We start from the raw sequence: 21,753 nt of genomic DNA on the forward strand, positions 1-21,753 counted from the left end.
CTGCATTCCTGACAGCAGCAAAGGGTTACAGAGCAGTCTGTCCCTTTGCTAACACAAATGCATTCCCGAGGCAGCACAGGGAGAAGCATCCAGCACAGGGCACTGTATGGCAACCGCACCGATGCACAACATGAAGGTCAATGCAAGTCTTCTTTACAAATGTCAACCTGTCATCTCTGGATATTAATGAGGGCTGACCAGCAGCTAAAATGCATCCATGCTCCATTAGTAATAAGAGAGACACGATGCAGGAGAAGAGCACACACCACGGCACATGGAGGCACCAGTGGGTCTGCAGGGCCCGAGGAGGTGTGGTGATGCACAACATAACTTAGGCCACTCCAGATGCCCAGGAAGGAAAGCAGTTGCCACACAAACCCCTTCACTGGAGTGTGCATTCTTTTCCTGTCAATCTTTAATTGGATTAGTGTAATGAGGCTAAAAACACAGGCTAAGCAGCAAGGCTAATACCTGGCACTTTCAGATCTTCTTTCTTTTTCTGTGATGCCAATTCTGGACAGAGCTGTATTCTCTACTAGACAAATTCCTGTCTAGGAAGCCTAAAAGGCAAGCTGCAAGCCTTAACACTTGGTACTCATAGCAGCATTGGCTGAAATATCTGAACACCCATCACATGCTAACAGTGTGATTCCCTAGTCTCCAAATTTTTGCTGGGTACAAAGAAATTTGAGAGAACCTCAAGACCCTTGCTTTCCAAGGGGCTAGCCAGTGAATGGAAAAGGGTGTTAACCTTTTGTAGCCAGAGCAACGTATACACTAGGGACATAATTCTGTCACAAAAAGCACATAGGGCAGGTGGCTTATTGTGACTCGCTCATCCTGCAAAGCACTGTGTGCCTTCCACTGCCATCAACCTTAATGAAACATGAAGGCATTTAACACGAAGTGAGATCTGGCCCATTTATGGGTATCTGTCTGTGCATCAGCAAGATGCTGGCAGAGATGCTATCTCAACATTAAAAGCAAGGCTGTAACACAGCAGGTATACAGCCCCCAACAGAAGATGTTCATCAACAATTGCACACACATGATGCTACAATAAATCTATGTGCTACTTCTTAACAGCTTCTCTTAAAAAGATTCATAGCTCTATTTACTGGGCCTGATTCTGCTGCTAGGCATGTGGGAGTAAATCTAGAGTAACTTTACCTGGAGTTTGTAAACAGCCAGGGATAGTAGAATGAGAATTGAGCTTCTTGATTTTTAAATAAGTACTTAATATCCATGCAGGAAACTAGAGCTTGCTGACTCCATGGTTCAGCTGAGATCAGAAGTGCAGCAGGCTGAAGATTTGCACTACTCCAGATTGGTGGAGGGGTAGAGCAAATGCTCTCACCATCCCTTCCAGACATGGAGAACAACTAGGTGGACTTCCCTTTGACATCAGAAATGCATGACACTGCTCCCAAGAAAAGAGAAACTGCCAAGTCTCCGAGGCTGAGGTTGCCTCCCCAGCCTTGGGAACTTGACCCTATGAAAAACCCCTACAACTGATTTTTACACATAAACTTGGTGTGAGAGTCCATCTGCTTACTAAACATGACATCATACGGCATCTTATGAAGAGGAGTGTACAAAATTGAATACTATGTTCTCAGTGAAAGTCATGCATCATGATCACAGGCTGCAGCAGGTGAATGTCCTATTTGTCATCAGGAAAAACTCTTCACCATGCAGGTAATAAAGCACTGGAACAGATTGGTAGCAAAATCTCCTCCCCTGGAGACATTCAAACTCATCTGGAGAAAACTCAGAGCAACCCAATCTAAGTTTGAAGTTAGCTCTGCTTGGAACAGGTGGTTGGATTAGAGATCTCTATTTGAATTATTCTGTGAATCATGCTCCAGCAGAGCCTGATTACACAGAGCATGTGTCCTTTCTCTGTCTATACAGTCTCTTAATAAGTCTTTCATACACTAATTTAGTAATCGCATGGTTCTCTGCATACTAGCTGCTTTAAGAGGGAGCATTCAGACTCCTGCTGCAGAACACTGTAATTATGCACTGAGTAAGGGAATATAACTGATGAAATGGATGTACCCACAACACATCGTGTCTAAGCCCCCTCAAAACCAAAACATGCTCAAAAACTAAGCTAAAATTAAATATGATTCTCCTCCCACTGTACAAATCCCATTGCAGAAGTATTTCTCTCCAGGAAACCTGAACATGCAAGACCTAGAGACAAGGTGCTACTCTAAACTAAGAAGACATGTCCTGTTGCAGGCCTTCTCTAGATCTGCTCTCCGACAGGCAAGAGGAAATCTTGCCTCTTCCAAGCCTTGCCTGTCCAGACCATTTAGCATATAAACTCTTCAGGACAAGGGCTTCTCTGCTATGAGTCATAAACTGTTTAGTGCCTAATGGTAAAGCCTATAGACGCTTAAGATAATACAATCATGTCACTTAAAGGCCATTAGTCTCCAGTCTGAACAGCACTTTTCCAGTCACAGAGGGGATCTGCCAACCCAGGAAGGCAGAATAAGGGACGTGGGTGGTCAGTCAGGTCACTGGACTTGCAGACACCTGCTTAGAGCCCCTTAAGCCAGCAATTTGCTTCAGGCCTGCAAGAAAGAACCAACAGAAGCCCCAAGCAGGACAGATTCTGGCCAGAAGGCAAGGAGGAAAACCATGGCAACTCTAGCAATTAAAAGTTTTGTCTTTTGGGCTTTCTTGAACTACTCAAATCAGCTGAAAACCTCTATCTGCCAGGTCTGTCTCCACATTCAGCCATAGTTGTGGTTGTACCACTTGCAAGGGGAAGAGCCCCTCATCCAGAGGGAGTCTCCAGCCTTCTGCATCACCTCTCTTTACACTCACTGAAGCAGACAATTTATGTACAAGAAAAGATGCCATTCTGTTTTGTGACCCTGTTTGAAGTCCTCTTCCTTCCTGGCATCATCTGTCTTCCTCTGGCACCACATCACCCAGTTTTACTCTCTCAACTGACTTCTGAGATTGCTCCTTCTTCCCACTCCCCACTAAAAGGAAGAGAGAAATCCTAATAGAAGGCAGTGGGATGGGGTAAACCACCTTTCTGTGCCCTCTGATGATACACAACCCAAAAAGCACAGCAGCTTCACGGGCTCTCATGCTGCCAGCACTGGGGAGACCAGCACATTGGCTAGCAGGGTCTGAGCACAGGTTTCTGTGCAAATTACACATGCACAGGGGAAAACAAGTTTGTCTTTTCCTCATAGGGAAGAGACTGCTCCCACCTCCAAGCACAAGCTGCCATTAGTATTTGCTTCACCAGAGAGAAGGAGCAGCGAATCCTCCAGAGCAAAGGACAAGTGCAGCAATTAGGATGCAGGGGCTGCGGGAGCTGTTTAACAGCACGACCCAGAGGTCAGTGCCACTGACTCCCAGCCCTGCATAAATATTGTATGAGTCGGGGAGAGGGGCTGTTACGGCCACCCTCAGCGCCAGCCCTCCCCCATCCATCGCCACTCTGCATCCAGCTTGATACGCCAGCAACATTATTTACAGATGTGACAGTCAGGAAAATCACTTTAGTAACTAAGGGAATGGGAATGAAGGCTGCACAGTAGAGCAGGCGTCTGGGAGCAGGCTTCCATCCGCACATTCTGCCTCCCCTTACAGCCCTGCCAAACTGCACGGCCTGTTCTCAAACTGGTGCATGAAATACTACCAGGAACAAGGAGGGGAGGGGAGGCAGGGCTCCCCTCTCAAAGCTTGCCCAGGGGTTTGATTATCAATGCTGCTGAATGATGCTTCAGCCAGCAGCTGCCTTCCAGTTTCCTATCAGTATCTCTGCTAGACCCATCCTTTGGAGGGAGCTTTATAATCAATATAACAAGAGGTTTTAGGAGCTTCTCTCAGACTATGCAGACCTGCAGAAGGGTCCCCACTCCAACACAGCCACAGGGGCTCATCCCTGCAGAAACTCCCCCAGCTGCTCTATTTGATACCAGCCACCTTCCTCACACGTGACCTGTTCACTCCTCATTCCCTGAAGGATTGTTTTCACCTGCAGCTTCAGTCACACTGAACCTTCTCTACTGAATATTGGAACATCCTCATTCTTCTGCCTACTGTTTTTGCTGGACATGCCAAGTAACTGCACATTTGCTGTGATGCTCTGCACAAATATAAACATATCTCAGATTCACCAAGACTGAAGGCTCCTGAGGACAAGGACATGGGCCATTCTCCAACTGTACCAGCAGCCCATGAATTCCTAGGGGCATGCTGCTAATAAACATTAATGCCCAGGGCAATACATGAGAGCTGCAAGATGAAAAACACAGCTTGGATGTGCTTCTGCCCATGAGACCTCTCCAGAATTTTTAAATTTTTCTGTGTTTGGTTGCTGAATCCAGGGAAAGCAGAAGTCCTGTCTTACCATTAGCACCTTTTTAAAACTCACTGCGCAATTAATGGGCTTAATTATTGATGGCAAAGGCAGGGAAGGGCAGAAAGAAAGAGCCAACAAGGAAGGAATGATGTGGGGGTGGCAGGCACCAAAGGTCTCCGAAGATCTTCCCCCAGCCTAGAGCAGAGAAAGAGCCCCTAGCCGCTCTGCCGCTCCCACGGCCCTGCTCTAATGCTCCCTGACATGCCTCTGAAGACAGCGAGCTGTTTGCAGTCACCACCGTGATTTGTTAGTAATTATTTTCACGGTGTCACATTGCTGTCACTCTCTTAACAAAGAGACAGGCAGCCTGAGGCTGCCTGCAAGAAAGAACCAAGAGAGAAAAGGAATTGTCAGGCACCCAGGGATCCTCTTTGCTTCCTAGGTTTCACAACCAGAGTCCTTACCAGCTTCTAAAGCAACTTCTGAGGAGAAGTGGCAAGTCAGAATCATCTCCCATCCTGGTCACAGGAAGAGGAATTAATTACTTAGCCCCTTCTCAATTTCACCTTACCTGTAAATCCAGTGCAAGACCCAGGTGCTTAGAGCCCCTTAAGCCAGCAATTTGCTTCAGGCCTGCAGCAAACGCAAAACAGCTTAGGCAATTGATGACTTTTAGTGCTCTCCTTGCAAGTCCCAATTTCTTTTCATGTGGTCTTGCCATTAGAACGTGCTTCCCAAACACAGCAATCCTGATGACAAACCCCTGCCTAAGTCTATCACCCTCACACATTAACCCTCCAGACTGTTCACATGAGCTCTTCCTACACCAGACTCATTAATTCCAACACACTGCTGTGCTCCGCATGGCAGTAACATTTCACTTGGCATTTCACAATGCCAGGGGACCTCAGCAGCTTCCTCACACCTGAAATACACAGTCTAATGGCTTGCTGCCTCTGTTTCCTAATACAGAGCACAGTGATTTGACAAAGAACTTCCCTGCTTGAACCACCTCCAGTCCATCCATCCAACGTTCAGCTGACTTGTCAGTCAGTCTAAGGTAATCACTCCTTTTCCAGTAAACATGGTGCTTGCTTGGGCCCCCAAGGAATGGAGGCTCCTTTGGCACCTGAAGTGTCACATGAAATAAGGATATAGAGATGAAAGGCTGAAACACTTGGCCAGGAAACCTTTAAAGTCCTCTTGTGCAGCTCTGTGCAGAAACCAAGTGGACTTCCTTCCAACAATTCCAAGTCTGAACTACTCCCAGTGTAAGTGCTCTTCCCGTGCCTGCTTACTGATGGTGCACAAGGGTCAGTCTCTGCAGTCATGGGGAAACCTGGGTATTAGTTCACCCTCTTAGCATAGAGAGAGTTCAGAAATATTAAGCCTCACAGTCTAAGGAAAACCTTCCTACAATTAACTGCATGGAAGAGCTCTGACTCAGAGGGCAGCTCCTTTTCAGAGGACCTTTTAGTAACCAAGAAATGGCATATACATGCTGTGAAGAATTAGGATCACCACTGGGAAGCTAAATGGTCCATAAAATGCAAAAGTTCTCTTTAGAGCTAGGAGCATTGTGAGCTGGAGGAGAGGTCTTGGCAACCTCCCACCAGCCTACTCCATCCACCCGCTTTGGAGGGACAGATGTGACTCCAGGCAGGGATGAGGAACTGAACTCAGTTGGTGCCCAGGCACCTTGGGCATGCTGGCTGACAGTCAACACTGGAACTTGGTTCAACATTCAGGTGGAAAAACCGAAGCAAGGAATTAGAGATGACCAAGAGGCACCTATGGAGGAAAAACGAAGGGTGTCCCAGGGTGTAGGCAACAGGCAGAGAGGAGGAGAAATTCTTGCTCCAAGAGAGGCAAAACTGGTAGGACCAAGGCAGGATGAAGTCCTGGGCAGGATGAGCTTCTGGGACCCTGCCAGGACATCACCCTGCTTCCTCTGTCTTCTTCCCACAGACTTCTCTATTCTGCTTTCTTTTACTACCACTGCCATATGCCTCACATCAGTGCTAATATCTGGTACATATCAATGTCTGAGCACATGACACTGCCTTTGGGGTGCCAGGCTGCTGACGGCAGCACCTGGGCCAAACACTGGAAAAGGTGACTCCAACATGAAATGGACTCAGCTCAAAAAGTTAGTCTGCAGCTATGGTGTCCTCCCAAGTCCTGCATGCACCTGGTCATCCACTCCTGAGGATACAGTGTCACTGGACAAGGCACATGAGAATATGCTGGAGGGAAAATACCAGGGATGACCTCAAGATGGCCCAGTAGGCCTTTGCCAGCCAGGAGCCTCAGGAGGAACGAGACTGAACCCATCCAGGAAAATGGCTCCCAAAAGGAAAGAAACATCCAAACAAAATAAAGCATCTTCAAGAAAGCTATAGACTCACACAGCAGAGCAAGTGAAAAAGGAAGGATGCTGCTCCCAGGCTGGCAGCTTCAAGCAGAGCTCTCTAGGCAGAGGAGCCATAAGCAGATCTCTCCCAGCCAAGCCACTGAGAGGGTAGCATTGGTGCCAACACACAACTTCAGCTTCAGCTGCAAAGTAAGAAGAGCTGGGATCCAAAAGAAGACAGCTGACACTTCAGACCCAGCATGAAACACTATGGCTGTCTAACACTAGAAAAATTAAGCTGTTTTAAGAGAAAGTGAACACTTTGTGGAACTAATCCTGTTTTTCACATATGCCACAAACAAAATTCAGACAGCAAACAGTCCTCCAGCGATTGTCCTCTGCAGTCCCAAGCCAACCAACTTTTCAATTCCCCAAGGAATCTGGGGCACCACCACAATCATGAACTGCTATTAGAGGGATCTCATACAGACAGAGGCTAGGGTGTGTTTTTTATCAAGTATCCATTATAGATCCATTGATTTTGAAACCATTTTGCCTGAATTCACTAAAATGCTGGACATAGAATTCATCCTAGTGATTCCTGGTGCAGAGGGAATCATGGCTCCCTACTCAATGAGCAGATGACATTGAGATCATCGATTTACATCCAATTCAGTGTGACTGTTTTCAAACAGCTTGAGTTAAGTTACCCAGGGGTAGAAAATCCACCTTCTCCACTTATTACTCCATCCCAATGGTTCAGTGCTGGAAATAAAGCACAAGATACAATGCCTATTTCATTCTCCCCTACACTACAAGTTTATTTCGAAGTTTCTCCAGCATTTTTCATGCTGCTTTCAACTTCTTTGGTCTTAATTCCCAGGTAGATGAGTCCTGCTCCCCAGAGTGCACTGGGCACCACAGCTCAATAAATCTGTAGCCACTATAGCCCTGACTATGACAAATGTCTTTGCTATGATGTGCCAGATAAGGATCAGACCTGAAGGTGACAGTCCATTGCATGATGATCCCTATGCAAAGATTTCATGTCTAAAGCTTAACCCAAAGGCACTCCCAGACATCTAGGACAATGTAACTTGCAGAAACCCAAGCAACCAATTTCAAATAAAGACAAGAACAGGAGACAGATGGGGTAACTGGTACATAAGGATAACAGAAGTCAAGCCTGGTATATTCATTTTAAATAAGAATGTATAGAAGAGCAGGAAGGGAAATCTTAAATCCAAATTTTTTTTTGCATAAGTGATATCACTTTCTTTAAAAACAAAAAGCTGGACTGCAGGGTCGCAGAAGTGAATGGGGTCAGTGCTATTCCCTGTAAGTGCTCACAAGGCTCCCTTGCTTAGCTCTGGCAAAGCACTTTAGGATGTAATTACATGAACAACTCCATCAGCAAAGCTGACTCAAAAGGTTCCTGACCCTGGATACTCAGTCCCATCCCTTCACTGTAGTTCACACCACACTCTTTGTTCAGCCAATGTAACTGTGTGAAGAGATACAGCATAGGCTTGTTCAGCAAAATGATCCCCACTAAAAAAAACACCACCAAGCTAATCCAAAGATCTTAGTTGGAAAGGAATTATTTTATTATCTTTCAGTTACCAGATCTTTCTTATTACTCTCAATTCTGAACATACCTCTTGCTCTGCTGCCACACAGCCAGCCCACCTTTCCTCATGACTACCCAAGCGTTCCCACTCACTCCAGTCAGTGGCCATCTGAAATTTCTCTCCAGGCAGAGTCTACCAACCCCTTCCTGGTCCTGTGATAAAGAACAGCACATACAGAGGACACTAACACCAACAATTCTTTTCCATTCTGATCTCAAAAATGTCCAGAACAGAAGTCTGGAAAGAGCAACCCATTGCCACATTTGGAGCTGGTCTGAGAAGACAAGCATCCTTCCCAGCCTGCGTAACTTGCAAGGAAAGAATTAAAACAGTAAGACAAAATTAAGCAATGGTCTAATTTACTGCTTAGAATTTACTAATATCCAACTGAAGAAGAACACCAAGGGCTATAAACATTTCAAGACACTTCACTATATTAGAGAGTACTTGCCTTTTAACACTTATTTAAGAAAATAAAAAATTTCTGAGCAGTAGTTTCCTGTGAAGACATAAATTAGCAGTTTCTGATCAGCCGCAGTAAGTGCAATACAAGCATCTTCATGTCAGAGTTATATAGACCAAAGCCTACATGTACTTTTAGCTATTCTCAGTGCATTTACAGAACAATCCAAATCTGGAAGGAGAAGGATTAACTGATGCTTCTGACATTATGGTGCAGGTCTGAGATTTGGGACATAAGACTTTAGCTCTGCCTCTGCCTGCCTGCACAGCCACAGGCATATCACTTAACCTCACTGTATTTCAACCCTTTATCTATGAACACATGGTAAAAATGCCTCTTTCGTTGCCAAGATTAATTCACATTGTGTTTAAGAGCCCACAAACTGGTTCCGCACACAGAGGAAAGCAATTTGACATTTCAGCAGAGATAAACTACACTAAAGAGCTTATATTACAAGGGCTCAACTCTGGCAGATACTAAGTACCCTCTTTTCCACTAAGCCCGTCTCCTGCAGTCAGCAGCTCCCTCAGCCCCTTCAGAGGCACGTTACCCTCGCCACCCAATGCCACATCAATGCTATTTGCTTAATGACTAGTGTCAGTTCCAACCTAGGTGCAGAATGAGGTCCAAGCACTAAAGCAGACGACATTGGTATCTGAATCCATCCCTGGAGCTGTTAAAGTTGGACTATGGCTCCTTGCAACAGGCTAAAGGAATCCTCCCACTGAGCATGCAGAGGCCTGAGGACCGTGTGTCTAACGAGGCTGTATCCCCACTCATATTTTAGCTTGGCAGGTCTGGTGCTCCTTTCATCTTTTGCTTCAGGTAGCTCTCTTTAATTAATAACATTTCTGAGTCGACACAGGGAACTTTCCACCCAGAATGAATGGCCCTCTCTCATTAGAACCATGACTTGTCATGATGTATTCAAGAGCAGAAGTGTGATTCATTCCCTTGTCTGGGAATGAGGGGTGTTGCTGGGGGGTGGGGGGGAGAAGAGTCTCTGTAATGAGTGACTGATATTTGCTGAAGTTGATATGCGACTCTGTCGGCTTGAACTGCCTTGTCAGGACAAGCCTTCAAGAAAGGTGATGTTCCTACTCAAGAGGTTTTCCTCATTAAAGAAATTGCATCTTAACAAGAGGGAAGGGGAGGGCTGGCAGGAGAGCTGCTGTCTCCCCGACTCCAGCCTGATTCACACACACCAAGAACTGAAAGCAGGTTGATCCAAGCACAGCCAGTAGAGGATCAGCGCTCCATTTAGGAGCCCTCTCACACAATGGACTCTCTCCAGCAGCAACCAAATCCCTCTGACAGGTGCACCTTCTGATGGGGCACCACACCCATAACAAAGCCTTTGACAGCATGGTCGAGGACCTTGACTCATGCTAAATCTCCATAAGCCTTTCCCAGATGCTTGGTACTCAGGGTACCCAGAACTTCCTGTTCTGGGCACCCAGCTCCTTGTGACTAGTGGTCTCTGTTGTCTGAGGGAAGACAGACAAACAGCTCTGTGGTCTTCCAAGGAAGCTCCAGTGCTCAAGAGCAACCAAATCTGTAGCCACACAGCACCTCATTTCCTGAAGATCCCTGAGTCAAGCAGAGGCTTTAGTGATCCTTTAGCAGCTGAGTTTACATCTTGAATCCTGCAGACTGAGCAGTGCCAGACACCATCAGCAGAGAGCAGTACCCTGACAATCGTTGCTCCTCTGGTGCCTTTGTTTGAGCTAGGAGTGCTACACACATTGCAACTCCTCACTTAGGCAGAGCTATTTCCCCACCTTATCCCTATATCCAACACTGACAGGCTTGAAGATTCCTCCTTGTTACAGCCACTTTCCTACGTCCAGGTTGCTCATCCCACTGTGCCTCCCTGGCATCTACCAGTGGTACCTACTGGAAGCCCTCACAGTAGACAGATCAGTTCAGAAGTCACCATGCCTCAGCTCTAGAACAGCACATGCAGACAGAAGCCAAACTAAATGTCCAGGTCACTGCTGAAGAAGCCAGGAACAAAGCTGCATGGTTTACCAGCCAAGCTAAGGACAATGGAGGACAGGAACTCTAAACCACTCAATGGATGGGCAAGAGGACTGCAAGCACCTATGCAAGCTATGCATAGCTATGCAAGCAGCTGTCATTACTAAGGAAGCTGAGAAAAGAAAGAGTAGAGTTAGAAGTGGACCTGTCACAAGTGCTGGCTCCTTAAGCCCAGAAGCGTTGCACTCACCTCAGTGTCCTCAATTCCCCTGGAACCCAGCCAGGTTTCTAACCATGTAATGCTTCCAACAACACTCCTCCAAATGTGGACAAACAGCACCACCTCCCTTCCTACTGCCCCAATGCCTTTGGTGACCAGAGTGTGGTCTCAACATGGTAGCATCAGCTACACTGAAGGTCTTGAAGGGAAGCATGGGGTGATTCCCTGGAATACCTCATGGATGTTCTATGTCTCTGAGGCTCCGTCTCCCTGTCTGAGCAGCCTTGTTTCAGCTCTCTGCTTTCCCTCTTTAAAAAGAGATGCTCAGTTCTGCTTTGCTAAACCCTATTTGGCAATGTGTCTAAACACATGCAAACTTAATTAGTTCAGGAGGGAGACTCGGCATTTGTGGTGACGGATAAAAGTAATGGGAAATGAGACAAGTCAGAGCTGGCAGGGAGTCCTCACTCGAGCCTCATCCACTGGCACGGTGCTAATCAGATGTGATGCTACACGCTGCAGCTCCAATCGGTGATGGAGCAGCGTGATGTGCTACTCACCAGGCAGCTGCAGCCAGGCTCCTGCTATCCATGTGTTTGGAAACACAGAATGTATTTTCTGCTTTGCCCTGGAGATGCTTCAGGATTGAATTCTGAAGTTAATGGTTTAAAAAAAAATTTTAAAAGGAAGGGGGAGAAATGAACCACTCGCAATAACCTCATGGCCAGGAGTGGAGTCTTCTTTTCCAGCTGACTAGTGAGGGACAATCCATGCGAGAGACCACTGCAAATGGTGAATAGTGTATCTCCACTCCAGAACAGCATGTCCCTCTGAGCCAGCTCACCTTACAACCCCAATGGCTCACCAGAAATGGGGCTCATCTTTACCTCTATTTGCCTGCTGTAGAGCTCTGAAGAAAAAAAAAAAAAAAGCAAGAAAAAAAAAAAAAAGCCACCAAACACATCCAGGTTGCTCCTTCCATATGGACACCAAGTTAGGATGTCATTACCTGAGACTTGTCAGCCTACTGTGAAAGCAATGGAAAGATGGGATTGGAGCAAAGACAACTGTTTCTCACAACCATCAACAAAATGGTAAACTGGACTCTCAGAACAGCAATACAGGAGTAAAGAACAGAGAAAATAAAACACATGAGAAACAGAAGTTTAGTACAGCAATTGTGCTCGTCTCTAACAGAAGCTTAAACATGATATATAAAGAAAAATAACTCACTCCTAATTTAAAGCAGCTAACACAGGAACTTGCAATATATATGAGCTCTAGACACAGCCTGAGCAGAGACCCAGATTCTGACTCAAAAGTTCAAATACCACCCTTCTGTCTCTGTCTGGAGCCAATTTCTCATCTCCACTAGTGCTTGTGCTGAGCTTTGGACCCCATATCTCCTGTTCCACTAATCACACCAAGAAAAGGCAAGGAGCTGCCACTCTGCAAAGACTACCCGTCAGGGAAGAACTTTTGCTGATTGCTCCTAGACTATGTGCAGTTTATTTAGGCTTCCAGCTTGGGGAAACCAATGTCACAGTGAAAACCAAGTAACACTACTAACGAGTTGTGGCTGTCAGTTTAGGATGGGAAGTGTCAAGCCCATGCTTTACTGGTGTGACAACAACAGAAGTCTATCCAGCACCACAGGAAAATGAAAAGCTAAAGCAAGATTATACAAATCCAAGGGAATTCAGCTCTATAGGACACTGATCTGCAAATGCTTTGGAGATTGAACTAGTTTAATTTCTGGACATTTAGTTCCATTCTTATAATAATATTTTTATGTTTTGGCCTAGCTATTTTTCTAACAAAACATGCACATACACTGACACTTGCAGATCCTAGTGCAGGTCCCCACCTGCTACTTGCCAGGTATTCACCCAGCTGATGAAGATGACCTTAACGATAAGACCACCACTGGAGCATGCCAGACCTGGCTTATACTCTGTTCCAAAGATTACTTTGTGATTCATATTGAGTTACTGTGCCAAAATGACAGAAAAAGCCTTAAATGCAGGAAGTCAGGTAAGGATCATCACTTGATCATCCATGTATGCACTCAGAAATATCCATCCCTTTGGAAAGTATATTGGATAAAAGGCAAAATGTCACAAAGCCCCAGTTTAAACTTTTCTTGGGGTTCTGAAAGGCTTCACTCACTATAGGGAATATTCTAGGCAGTGATCTTGCACCCTGCCCAGCACCCACCTGTCTTCTGAAACAACTCTCCTCTCCCAGTTATGCATGGCAAACAACAATTTCCCTAAGAAACAATGACTAGTAAACATTGGAGGCTTGCAAGGACAAAGACATATGCACTACAGGCAAGCATGGAGCAATAAAGGCCAGTAAAATCTCCCTTCCCTCCCATACTCACATCACTTTCAAATCCCAGTCTCCACAGGTCACAAAAATCGACTTGACGCTGGGATCTAAGAGGCCTTCTTTTGCCATCCACTCGTCAACCCTCTGAAAGGAAGGCAAGAAAAGGGGATGAGTTTTTCAGAGACAGGCCGAGCCACAACAGTTAAACTCAGATAAGCTGCTTGCAATCAAGAGAGAAGAAAATTGTGATCTTATCCAACCTCTCCCTCTCTCTCTTCTCTCTTTGCTTGCCATCTCAACAACAGCACGTTTGGACCTTTGAAGATTTCTGATAGGAGACATCAGGCAACCAGAGGAGAGATGATCTTATCAGACACTGCAGCAGCTCTGCTTGTGGAGGGATGAAAGTTGTGCAGCGTTAACGGGACGATACAACTGTGCTGTTACCTGGCATTTCTCCTCTCCCTGTACCAAAGAGGCTCGTAGGGAACATAACTTGTGTCCCCTCCAATGAGGAGAAAAGACAGGTATATTGAGATGACATCCCTCCCTTACAGCATTTCTCACATACTCTAATTCATATAGCACCAGGGGGATACGGGAAGAGGGAAAAATAGAAGGGATGGGTACACATAGGCACTGTGTGGCAGTAACAAGCAAAGCCAGGTATCCCCCTCCTCTCCAGACTGGATCCCTCTCTCCTTCTTACAGTTCTGAAGAAGTGCTTGTTCAGGGTAGTGTGGGTTTAGAGTGGATCCACTATTCCTGATCAATTTCCCACAGGGACAGATATTCTGGGTCCTCTTCAGAAATGGGCTGTGTTAACCTGGAGGATGCAACCCACCTTAGGGATTAAGGAACTAACCTAGACTAGAAGCCCTGCATATACAGAAGCCCTGCACAGACACTTATTCCAGCTAAGACTAGCAAACGACTTGCCCAAAATCTTAGAGTGGCAGGCAATCAACTGTTATTACACAACCTCACTAGCAGTATTTTCAATGCTTGAGCAACAGAAATCCCTCCTCTTCTCCCTTGCTTCACACCTTCTACTCCCGAGTAAACCAGCATGCCTCAGAAACTGCCTGACCTGAATCTCATTTTATCCTACAAGCATACTGCTGTATGAGCACCTTTTCTGTCCAAATAAAAAAAAAGTTCCACATAATCGTTTCCATACTCTAAAAAGCTTTCATAGAAACAGAACAAATTATTTTCTGGAATACTCCAGTAGTGATCTACATTCATCCATCCAGGCAAAGAGGGCTCTTCTCCTGGGGGAAACAGGCACATGCATCTATATATTTATGGACAAGCAAGACTGCTATGTCTCTCTGGAGAGCTGGGGGTTTGCATGGATGAGAGACATCACCTCTGCAGAGCACCATCTTCAGTCTCATGTCACTGCCACAGCCTTTCCTGCCAGGGGTCGATGCTTCTTCCTGTGACTGACTGTGTGACAACCCTCTGAGTGGAACTCCCCAGAAAAGCAGCACCCAGCCTCTCAGCCACACTCCCTTTGGCTGAGAGGATCTCCCAGCAAGCCTCACATGAGCCTGCCGGGAGTTAGGGACAGCAGTTGTAACCTTTCTAAACTCCCTGATGTGAGCGCCCATCAAGTGCTGCCTCCATGGAGGATTTTAACACCTTTAATTTGATTTCCTCAGATAAGCAATTGTTGCAATTACTCTGATTAGGAACAATTAGGTAACACAGCAGTGGAAATCCTGACAGAGACAACGCATCAAACACCAACCTGCAGCCCAAGCAGGCTCTGCTTGAGGAGATTTCCTTCACTATCTGACTGCCAATGAAAGCTATTGATGGAGAAATACTTCCAAGCTAATTAAGCCTTAAATGCTCTAGGAATTCCACATTAAGCAGATGGTATTATTAGGGCTGTATCTGCATTCACACATGCTTTAGATTAGATTTCAGAAGCATTTTCCTTCTATACTACATGTATTATCGAGCATTTAAATAGGTAGAAAAAATAATTTAATAAAGTGCTGAGGGAAGGGAAAAGAAATGAAAGCAGAATCTCCAGGAGCAGTGGTCTTGAGTATTGTCTTGGTGCTTTAAAACTGGCTCAAGAAAGAATCGCCTCTTCTCCTATCTACTGGAAGGAGTTTGGATATCTTGTCAGCACCCTTGACATGAACAGCTGGAGATGACAGATCAATGGTTCAATAATCTCAGCAGTGTGTCACCAGTGTGACAGCAAATGTTATTCTAATGAAGCTGTAATCATAGTCAAATTACGCGGTTCGATTCTCAGAAAGGGGAGGGTGCAGGGAAAGAGATGAAGAGGGGACTGCAGGACCAGAGGTCAGAGTTTGAGAACTAAAGGTTATTCTGCTTACCTCAAGCACTTGCTGGAGGCTTGGCTGCCCATCCACCATGCCTTGAATAATCCCAGTCAGCTGAAACAGAGACAAACGGAAAGCAGTCACCAGAGCAGCACTCAAAAGATCATTAGAGAGGTCTACTCTCCTGTCCATCTTTCTGCAACCAAAACATGCTCCTGTGATCCACATGGATGTTGCTGAGGAACCAGCCATAGCAGAGTGACCCTGGCAGCTGCCCAGCCACAGGCAAGGGCACAGCTTCATCCCAAACACAGAAATGTAGTGGTGCTCCTACTCACATCACAAAACTGCAAAATTCTCAGCATGGCAGGGTCCACTTGGGGAGCAGTGTCATGCACCAGCATGATGCCCTTTTTCAGCATGCCTTTCAGCAGTTTAGGTGTTGCCTTGATGTACACAGGCAGTGGTAACTACCAAGGTGTCTGGACATTCCTCTGCTAGGAGGACACCAAAATTTCAGTGTTAGATGAACCAAACAGAGGAGTATTGGTAAGTGAGACCTGGAATGGACTCAGTCATCTTCTCCTGAGCTGGACAGCCAGCATGTGTACTTTCCTATTGTCCATCACAGCATTCCTTGGCAGTTCAAAATTGTATTTAAAATAAGAGAATGAAATCTGAAGAAAAGCACTTCTTTCCAGAACCCTCTCTAGTCTCTTTTCCAGGAGGTTCCTTAGGAAGAGGTCCTGCTGACAGATACTCCTACTGACTGCTCCTAGACTGCTCGGCCATTCAAAGCTAAGTACATGCATTAAAAGATGCAGTCTCATGAGCTTCTGCCTGTGTCTGCCCAGGAGAGCTTGAGGCACATGGAAAACAGATAATTTTTCTGTCTGCCTTCCAACTGACAAAACTGTCCTTTAACATATTGAATATCGGAGTTCAGTAGCTTGCCATCGATGCACCCAAGTAATTAAAAAAATCATTATTAAAACAAGTCCACACTATGGGATTTCACTTCATATGGCACTTTCCTGAAGCTACACATCTCACACGTTTTCATAAAATAAAGGTCAAGCACAACCTAGAAGCATCCACACCTCTGGAAGCCATAGCATCCAGTTGAGAGATACCAATGGCCCCACCATCACTCGGGAGTAACTCTTCCACACAGACCAGCTCAACCTAGTCGTACATAAGTCCTTTCACAAACCACAGAGCTCTGCTTTATTAAGTATGTGGCAACTGAAGGAAGCTAAATGATTTCTATCCCTCAGTTTTGTTGGCTGCTTAGCTTACAACACTGAACTTGGAGGATAGAAAAAGAAATTATATTAAACTCTGATTAAACTGTAATTACATTTAATGAATACCAAATACCTGACTCACTGAATAAACTGTAAGTGGGAAGATTATTTTCTCATAGTGACTCCCATGAAATGGCAATACATACCTTTAAGGGAAAGTATTTTAATTTTAAGAATGCAGAGCTCCTCTAGGTGTGTTTCTCAAGTTCATCAAGCCATTATGAAGTGGAATTTTAAGAAAGTGGAGGGACACAGACACTCTAATATTTCAGAAACTGTTTATATATTAATCTGTATTTTAATTGGGTTAACAGCTGCTACAAACTTCCATACTCTGAGAAGCAAACAGATTTGAGGAATTAACACATGGCTCTTTAGAGCAGTTTTTAAAGCTCACTGGCATAATTTTTGCTTTTCTTGCCCTATTTCTCTCCACGCATTCCTCTGGCAGAGGTGGACAGCTCACCTATTGCAAAGTGCTGGTTCTGCCTTTCAGACAGAAGCTCAACCCAAATCTCTGGAAGTGACTGAAATGTGCGTTCAGAAAGGAACACAGAATCATAGAACAGTTTGTTTTGGAAGGGACCTTTAAAGTTCATCCACTCTAACCTCCCTTGCAGTGAGTAGGGACATTTTCAACTAGATCAGGTTGCTCACAGCCCCGTCCAACCTGACCCTGAATGTTGACTCTCTGGCAACCTGTGCCACTGCTTCACCACCCTCAATGTAAAAATCTTCTTCTGTATACTTAGTTGACTAGTTTAAAGTCATTATTCCTCATCCTGTCACAATGGGGCCAAACTGAAAAGTCTATTTTATAGGCCCCCTTAAGTACTGAAAGGTTGCAATAAGGTCTCTTGGGAGCCTTCTCTTCTTCAAGCTGAACAAGTTCCCATAGCTCCCAGCCTTTCCTCACAGGAGAGGTGTTTCATCCCTCTGTTCATCTTCATGGCCCTCCTCTGAACTTGCTCCAAGAGGTCCAAGTCTTTCCTGTACTAAGGATGTCAGGCGACCTTTCACTATCTCAGCCAGCACTGATGCAAATGGTTTCTACTATTCCAGGCACCCTCAGGACTGTATCTGTGGAGCACTGCACCCCTGATGTCATGGGAGGACAGGGTATAAGAGCCTCATCCAGACACTTCCCATCAGGAGGAGGGAGGGATATGAAGGCAGATGCAGAGGTGCCACCAAGAATCACTGCTTATTCTTGCCCAAAACTCCTGTCCTTTTCTGCCAGGCCAAGCGAAGTACCAGCCTGTCTGTACAAGGACACATTGCCAAGTATACGCACACAAGATTCACGCTGCAGAAATCACACATATGAATACAGAGGCATGTACCTGCTCCATAGGTACATTGCAATACATGTCACAGAGTGCTCAAACTGGACCAGATTTCTACTCTCTCTTCCTTTCTGATATTTTTTGTTATCAGTTATGCCCATCTGCTGCATCCAACCTAGTGCATTGGATCTCTGCAGCATTATCTGGTCTTGCAGCTTTGAAAAAGTATAAAAACATAAAACTGCACAATTGTAAAATTTCACTGGTTATCCAAAGAAGCATGAGGTACTTGGGAACATAAGCAAGCTATAATGCCTTTATCATTTTGTATTTTTATTGTCTATTCCTTCAGGAAAAAAAATCAATAAAAATTAGTCATAAAAAGAGAGCAAAGTATCATGAAAAGATCTGTACAAGCACCTTGTGTGTAGAGGGAACATCTCCTTAAGCTCCTGGCAAGAACTTTTTTGGGCACCACAGAAAATCATCTGCATCAGCCAAAAGGGCACAATGAGCTTTATGCACCTAATAACAACTTTCAGCAACTTGCAAACACTGTCTATCTTCTCCACCTAAGCATTCAGCTCACTCTTCACAATAACCAAGGTTCACGACCTGTTGTTCTACAGAAGCAGGTCAGGGGAAAGGGGATGAGATGAGGTCTAAGAGTGAACCAGCACTGGAAGACAGCTCCTGGCCATTGGTGTGGGGAGTTGGAGAAACATCCTGTAGCCAGGGGAGAGCACAGACACATCAAAAGCTAAGCTTGTTGAAGGGGCAACAAGCTCTCCACCCTTCCAGGCACCCTTCCCATGCTGTGCTGTTGTCTTCAAGAAGGATGAGGGATGGAAGAGGTACTCCAAACCCCAGGGAGTAATGTCAAGCAACTCCAGTAACCCTTCCACACAGTCTACACCAAGCAGTTCTACTGTTTAGCAAAGGCAGAGGGGAGAGGGGAAATCAGCAGCACAGCAGACAGGCTCCCACATAATGTCAACACCACCTAGAGAGTTTATCTGGAAAACCATCGTATTTCTACTTCAAGACAATCAGTTTGCTGATTACCTAAGCACTTGTCTCTGGTGTACAATCTGATAATCAGGCCTGATCTTTCTTTGTAGACAAAGAGGCCAATAAATCTCACCCTTTGTAAGTAGAGGTGCCTAGGCAAAGGCCTTTACTGGCATTTAGCAAAATGAGTATTTTTCAGAAAACATAAACCAGCAGAAAGCCAATAACAAGTGCTAGAGCAGTTCAGGCAGCAGCTCTGCAAGAGCACATCCTGGTTGTGTCTCTGGGGTCTCAAGTGAACCTACACCAGTGGCACAGGGATGATCCCTGCACCTACCAAGCAGCACCCCACTGTTTAGTAAGGGTCACCTGTGGCTCTCAGGGCAGAGTTTCAAACTCAGCCCCATACAGAGGCCCCAGGAAAAAGCCCAGTTACACCTCTAGCATGATCTCACTCTTGGACCTCTTGGCAGCCCCTGCAACAGGCCAGGGGACTGCCAAGCCAGGAAGGCCAGGGGCCATGCTGGGCACTAAGTAACAAGGGGTACAATGTGGGGGTGACCAGGAGCCAGTAACATCATGGCTAGGATTAAAACCAGCTTCCTAATCCATGCTGTTAATAACAGAGGACTTGTAGGTAGTGGGGCCTTTTTGTACCATTGATACAAATAGGTGGGGGTCCTGCAATCATTTTGCCTTCTGACATCAGTACTGCCCATTTTCACCCAACTCTGGACATGATGCCAGACCAACATTTGTGGCAGAGCCTGCAGCAGAATGCTGACCTGTGACACCTGTGCCCGTCCTGGACTCCTGGCCATCACAGCCACACAGCCACAGCCACAAACACACAAACACACACACACACTCTCATCCTTGCTTTCTTCAAGGCTCCACATGGGGGACACGAACACCTGCTCCAGATCCCCAAGAGCAAGGGAAGACAAGAAACCATCACTGCAGTACAGGAGCATTAGATGGGCTGACTGTTGGTCACAAGGTCATCATCCAGGGAACTTCTGAATGTCCCTAGATTGCAGCAGGCTGGAGAGTCTGTTCAGTTCACAAAGCTGAATCACAAGCACACACCAAGCCAGTCATGCAGGTTCTTGTGCAAGAACAGAGCTGCAGTCTTTAGCAACAGAGGAAAGGATGCAATAGAGAGATTTCCAGAAAAAGGAGTTTTGGCGGGAGTTAAAGAGACAACTTCTCTCCAGAATTTAGGGGACTTGCAAGGCCGACATTTTGGGCTCAGCTCTGGAAGATGACGTTGTTTTTAGCAAAGATCAGGTGCAAGCTGTGAGATTTATCACATTTGTACAAGCATATGTCCAGCAAGTCTCATGGGGATAAGGACAGCCAAAGTAGTTGTCCAGCCTTCTAGCATTAAGGTTGCAAAACCATTTCCATTATAACCCTCTGTTCTCACACATTTATAGCTTTCTGAAAGCTCTTCTCTGGGGAATAATGTTTTCGGTGCTTAGTCTTTTCTTTTTTTTTAAGTTTAAATAAAATACCTTCAGATGGTTTTGAGTTACAGGAGAATAAAAATAAGTATTTGTTTTTACAATGTGAAAATATGGAAGGGGCTGGTTGGTTCTGGAGGGGACTCTACTGAACACAGAGGAGTCATTTTTCATCAGGCTAGTACAGGTGGGGACAAGCCCTCTGTGGGCTTAAGCCTGTAGCCACAGAGGGAGGGGAAACAACCGTGGTGTTGATGATCCTAGACAGGACAGGGACAGAATGAAGAACTTGAATACACTGATTCCCACAGTCAGTATTTTAGACATTGATCTGGCCAAAATCGAACCAATGGCCTGATAGGAAAGAAAGTCTAAAACAAAAGGAACTTAAAGTTTATTTTGATGATTATGGCAAGGAGGATAAACACATTTGGAAAAACAGTTAACTTTTTGGGTCGAATAAAAAAGTAAAACAACCCCAAATCAACAACAAAACCCAATGTCTGCTCCTCAATTCCTTTGAACCCTCAGGGATCACATTTACCACCTTCACTCCATATCTGGGAAAGGTGGCCACAGCTCAAGAGCAGCTGTCCTAGGCAATGAGAGGCTAAGCAAGTAAAGAGGCCTCTTCTCCAGCAATCATTTAAAGTAGCCCACAATTATAAAATCAAAAAGAAAGTCTTAAAAATACAGACATGAATTATCCTACCACTCTGAAGGACTTCTCAAATCCCAACATGCATGCCTACAGGAGAGTCATTTAATGCCTCTGAACCACACATCTGCCCAGCAGTGTCATTCCTCAGTCTATGCTCTCTTCGACCTTCCCCACCACAGAGGAACACAGCAAAATCGCAAGAGCTCATAAAGAGGTTACAGGATTTTGAACATCAGCTAGTGTTTATTTGGTGGTCACCCAATCAAGACATTTGTTAGCTGTAAATACAATTATCTTAAGTTAGCAGATCATAGCTAGACTTAGTTATGAATCCAAATGGAGGTCTTTACACACTACTGCAGTAACAAAAAATCATTCTCTTTGTCATTAACT

At 45.4% G+C, this 21,753-nt stretch overlaps 1 protein-coding gene across 6 annotated transcripts in view; it reads right to left on the bottom strand.

The window, feature by feature from the left end:
• Window positions 1–21,753, bottom strand: part of ERI3 (ERI1 exoribonuclease family member 3) — a 130,444-nt gene that overhangs the window by 84,869 nt on the left and 23,822 nt on the right. For all 6 annotated transcript variants that reach the window (XR_015273580.1, XM_086841290.1, XM_086841291.1 and 3 more), the window contains exons 4-5: window positions 15,684–15,743; window positions 13,373–13,464 (exon numbers count right to left, since the gene is read on the bottom strand). Coding sequence is in view for 5 of the 6 variants with exons in the window: in XM_086841290.1 (XP_086697416.1) it covers window positions 13,373–13,464; window positions 15,684–15,743 (152 nt within the window). In the remaining variant the exon portion in view is untranslated. The remainder of the gene's footprint in view (window positions 1–13,372; window positions 13,465–15,683; window positions 15,744–21,753) is intronic.

This window comes from Cyanistes caeruleus, chromosome 9, assembly GCF_971803275.1.
Source record: "Cyanistes caeruleus chromosome 9, bCyaCae1.hap1.1, whole genome shotgun sequence".
Classification (NCBI taxonomy): Eukaryota; Metazoa; Chordata; class Aves; order Passeriformes; family Paridae; genus Cyanistes; species Cyanistes caeruleus.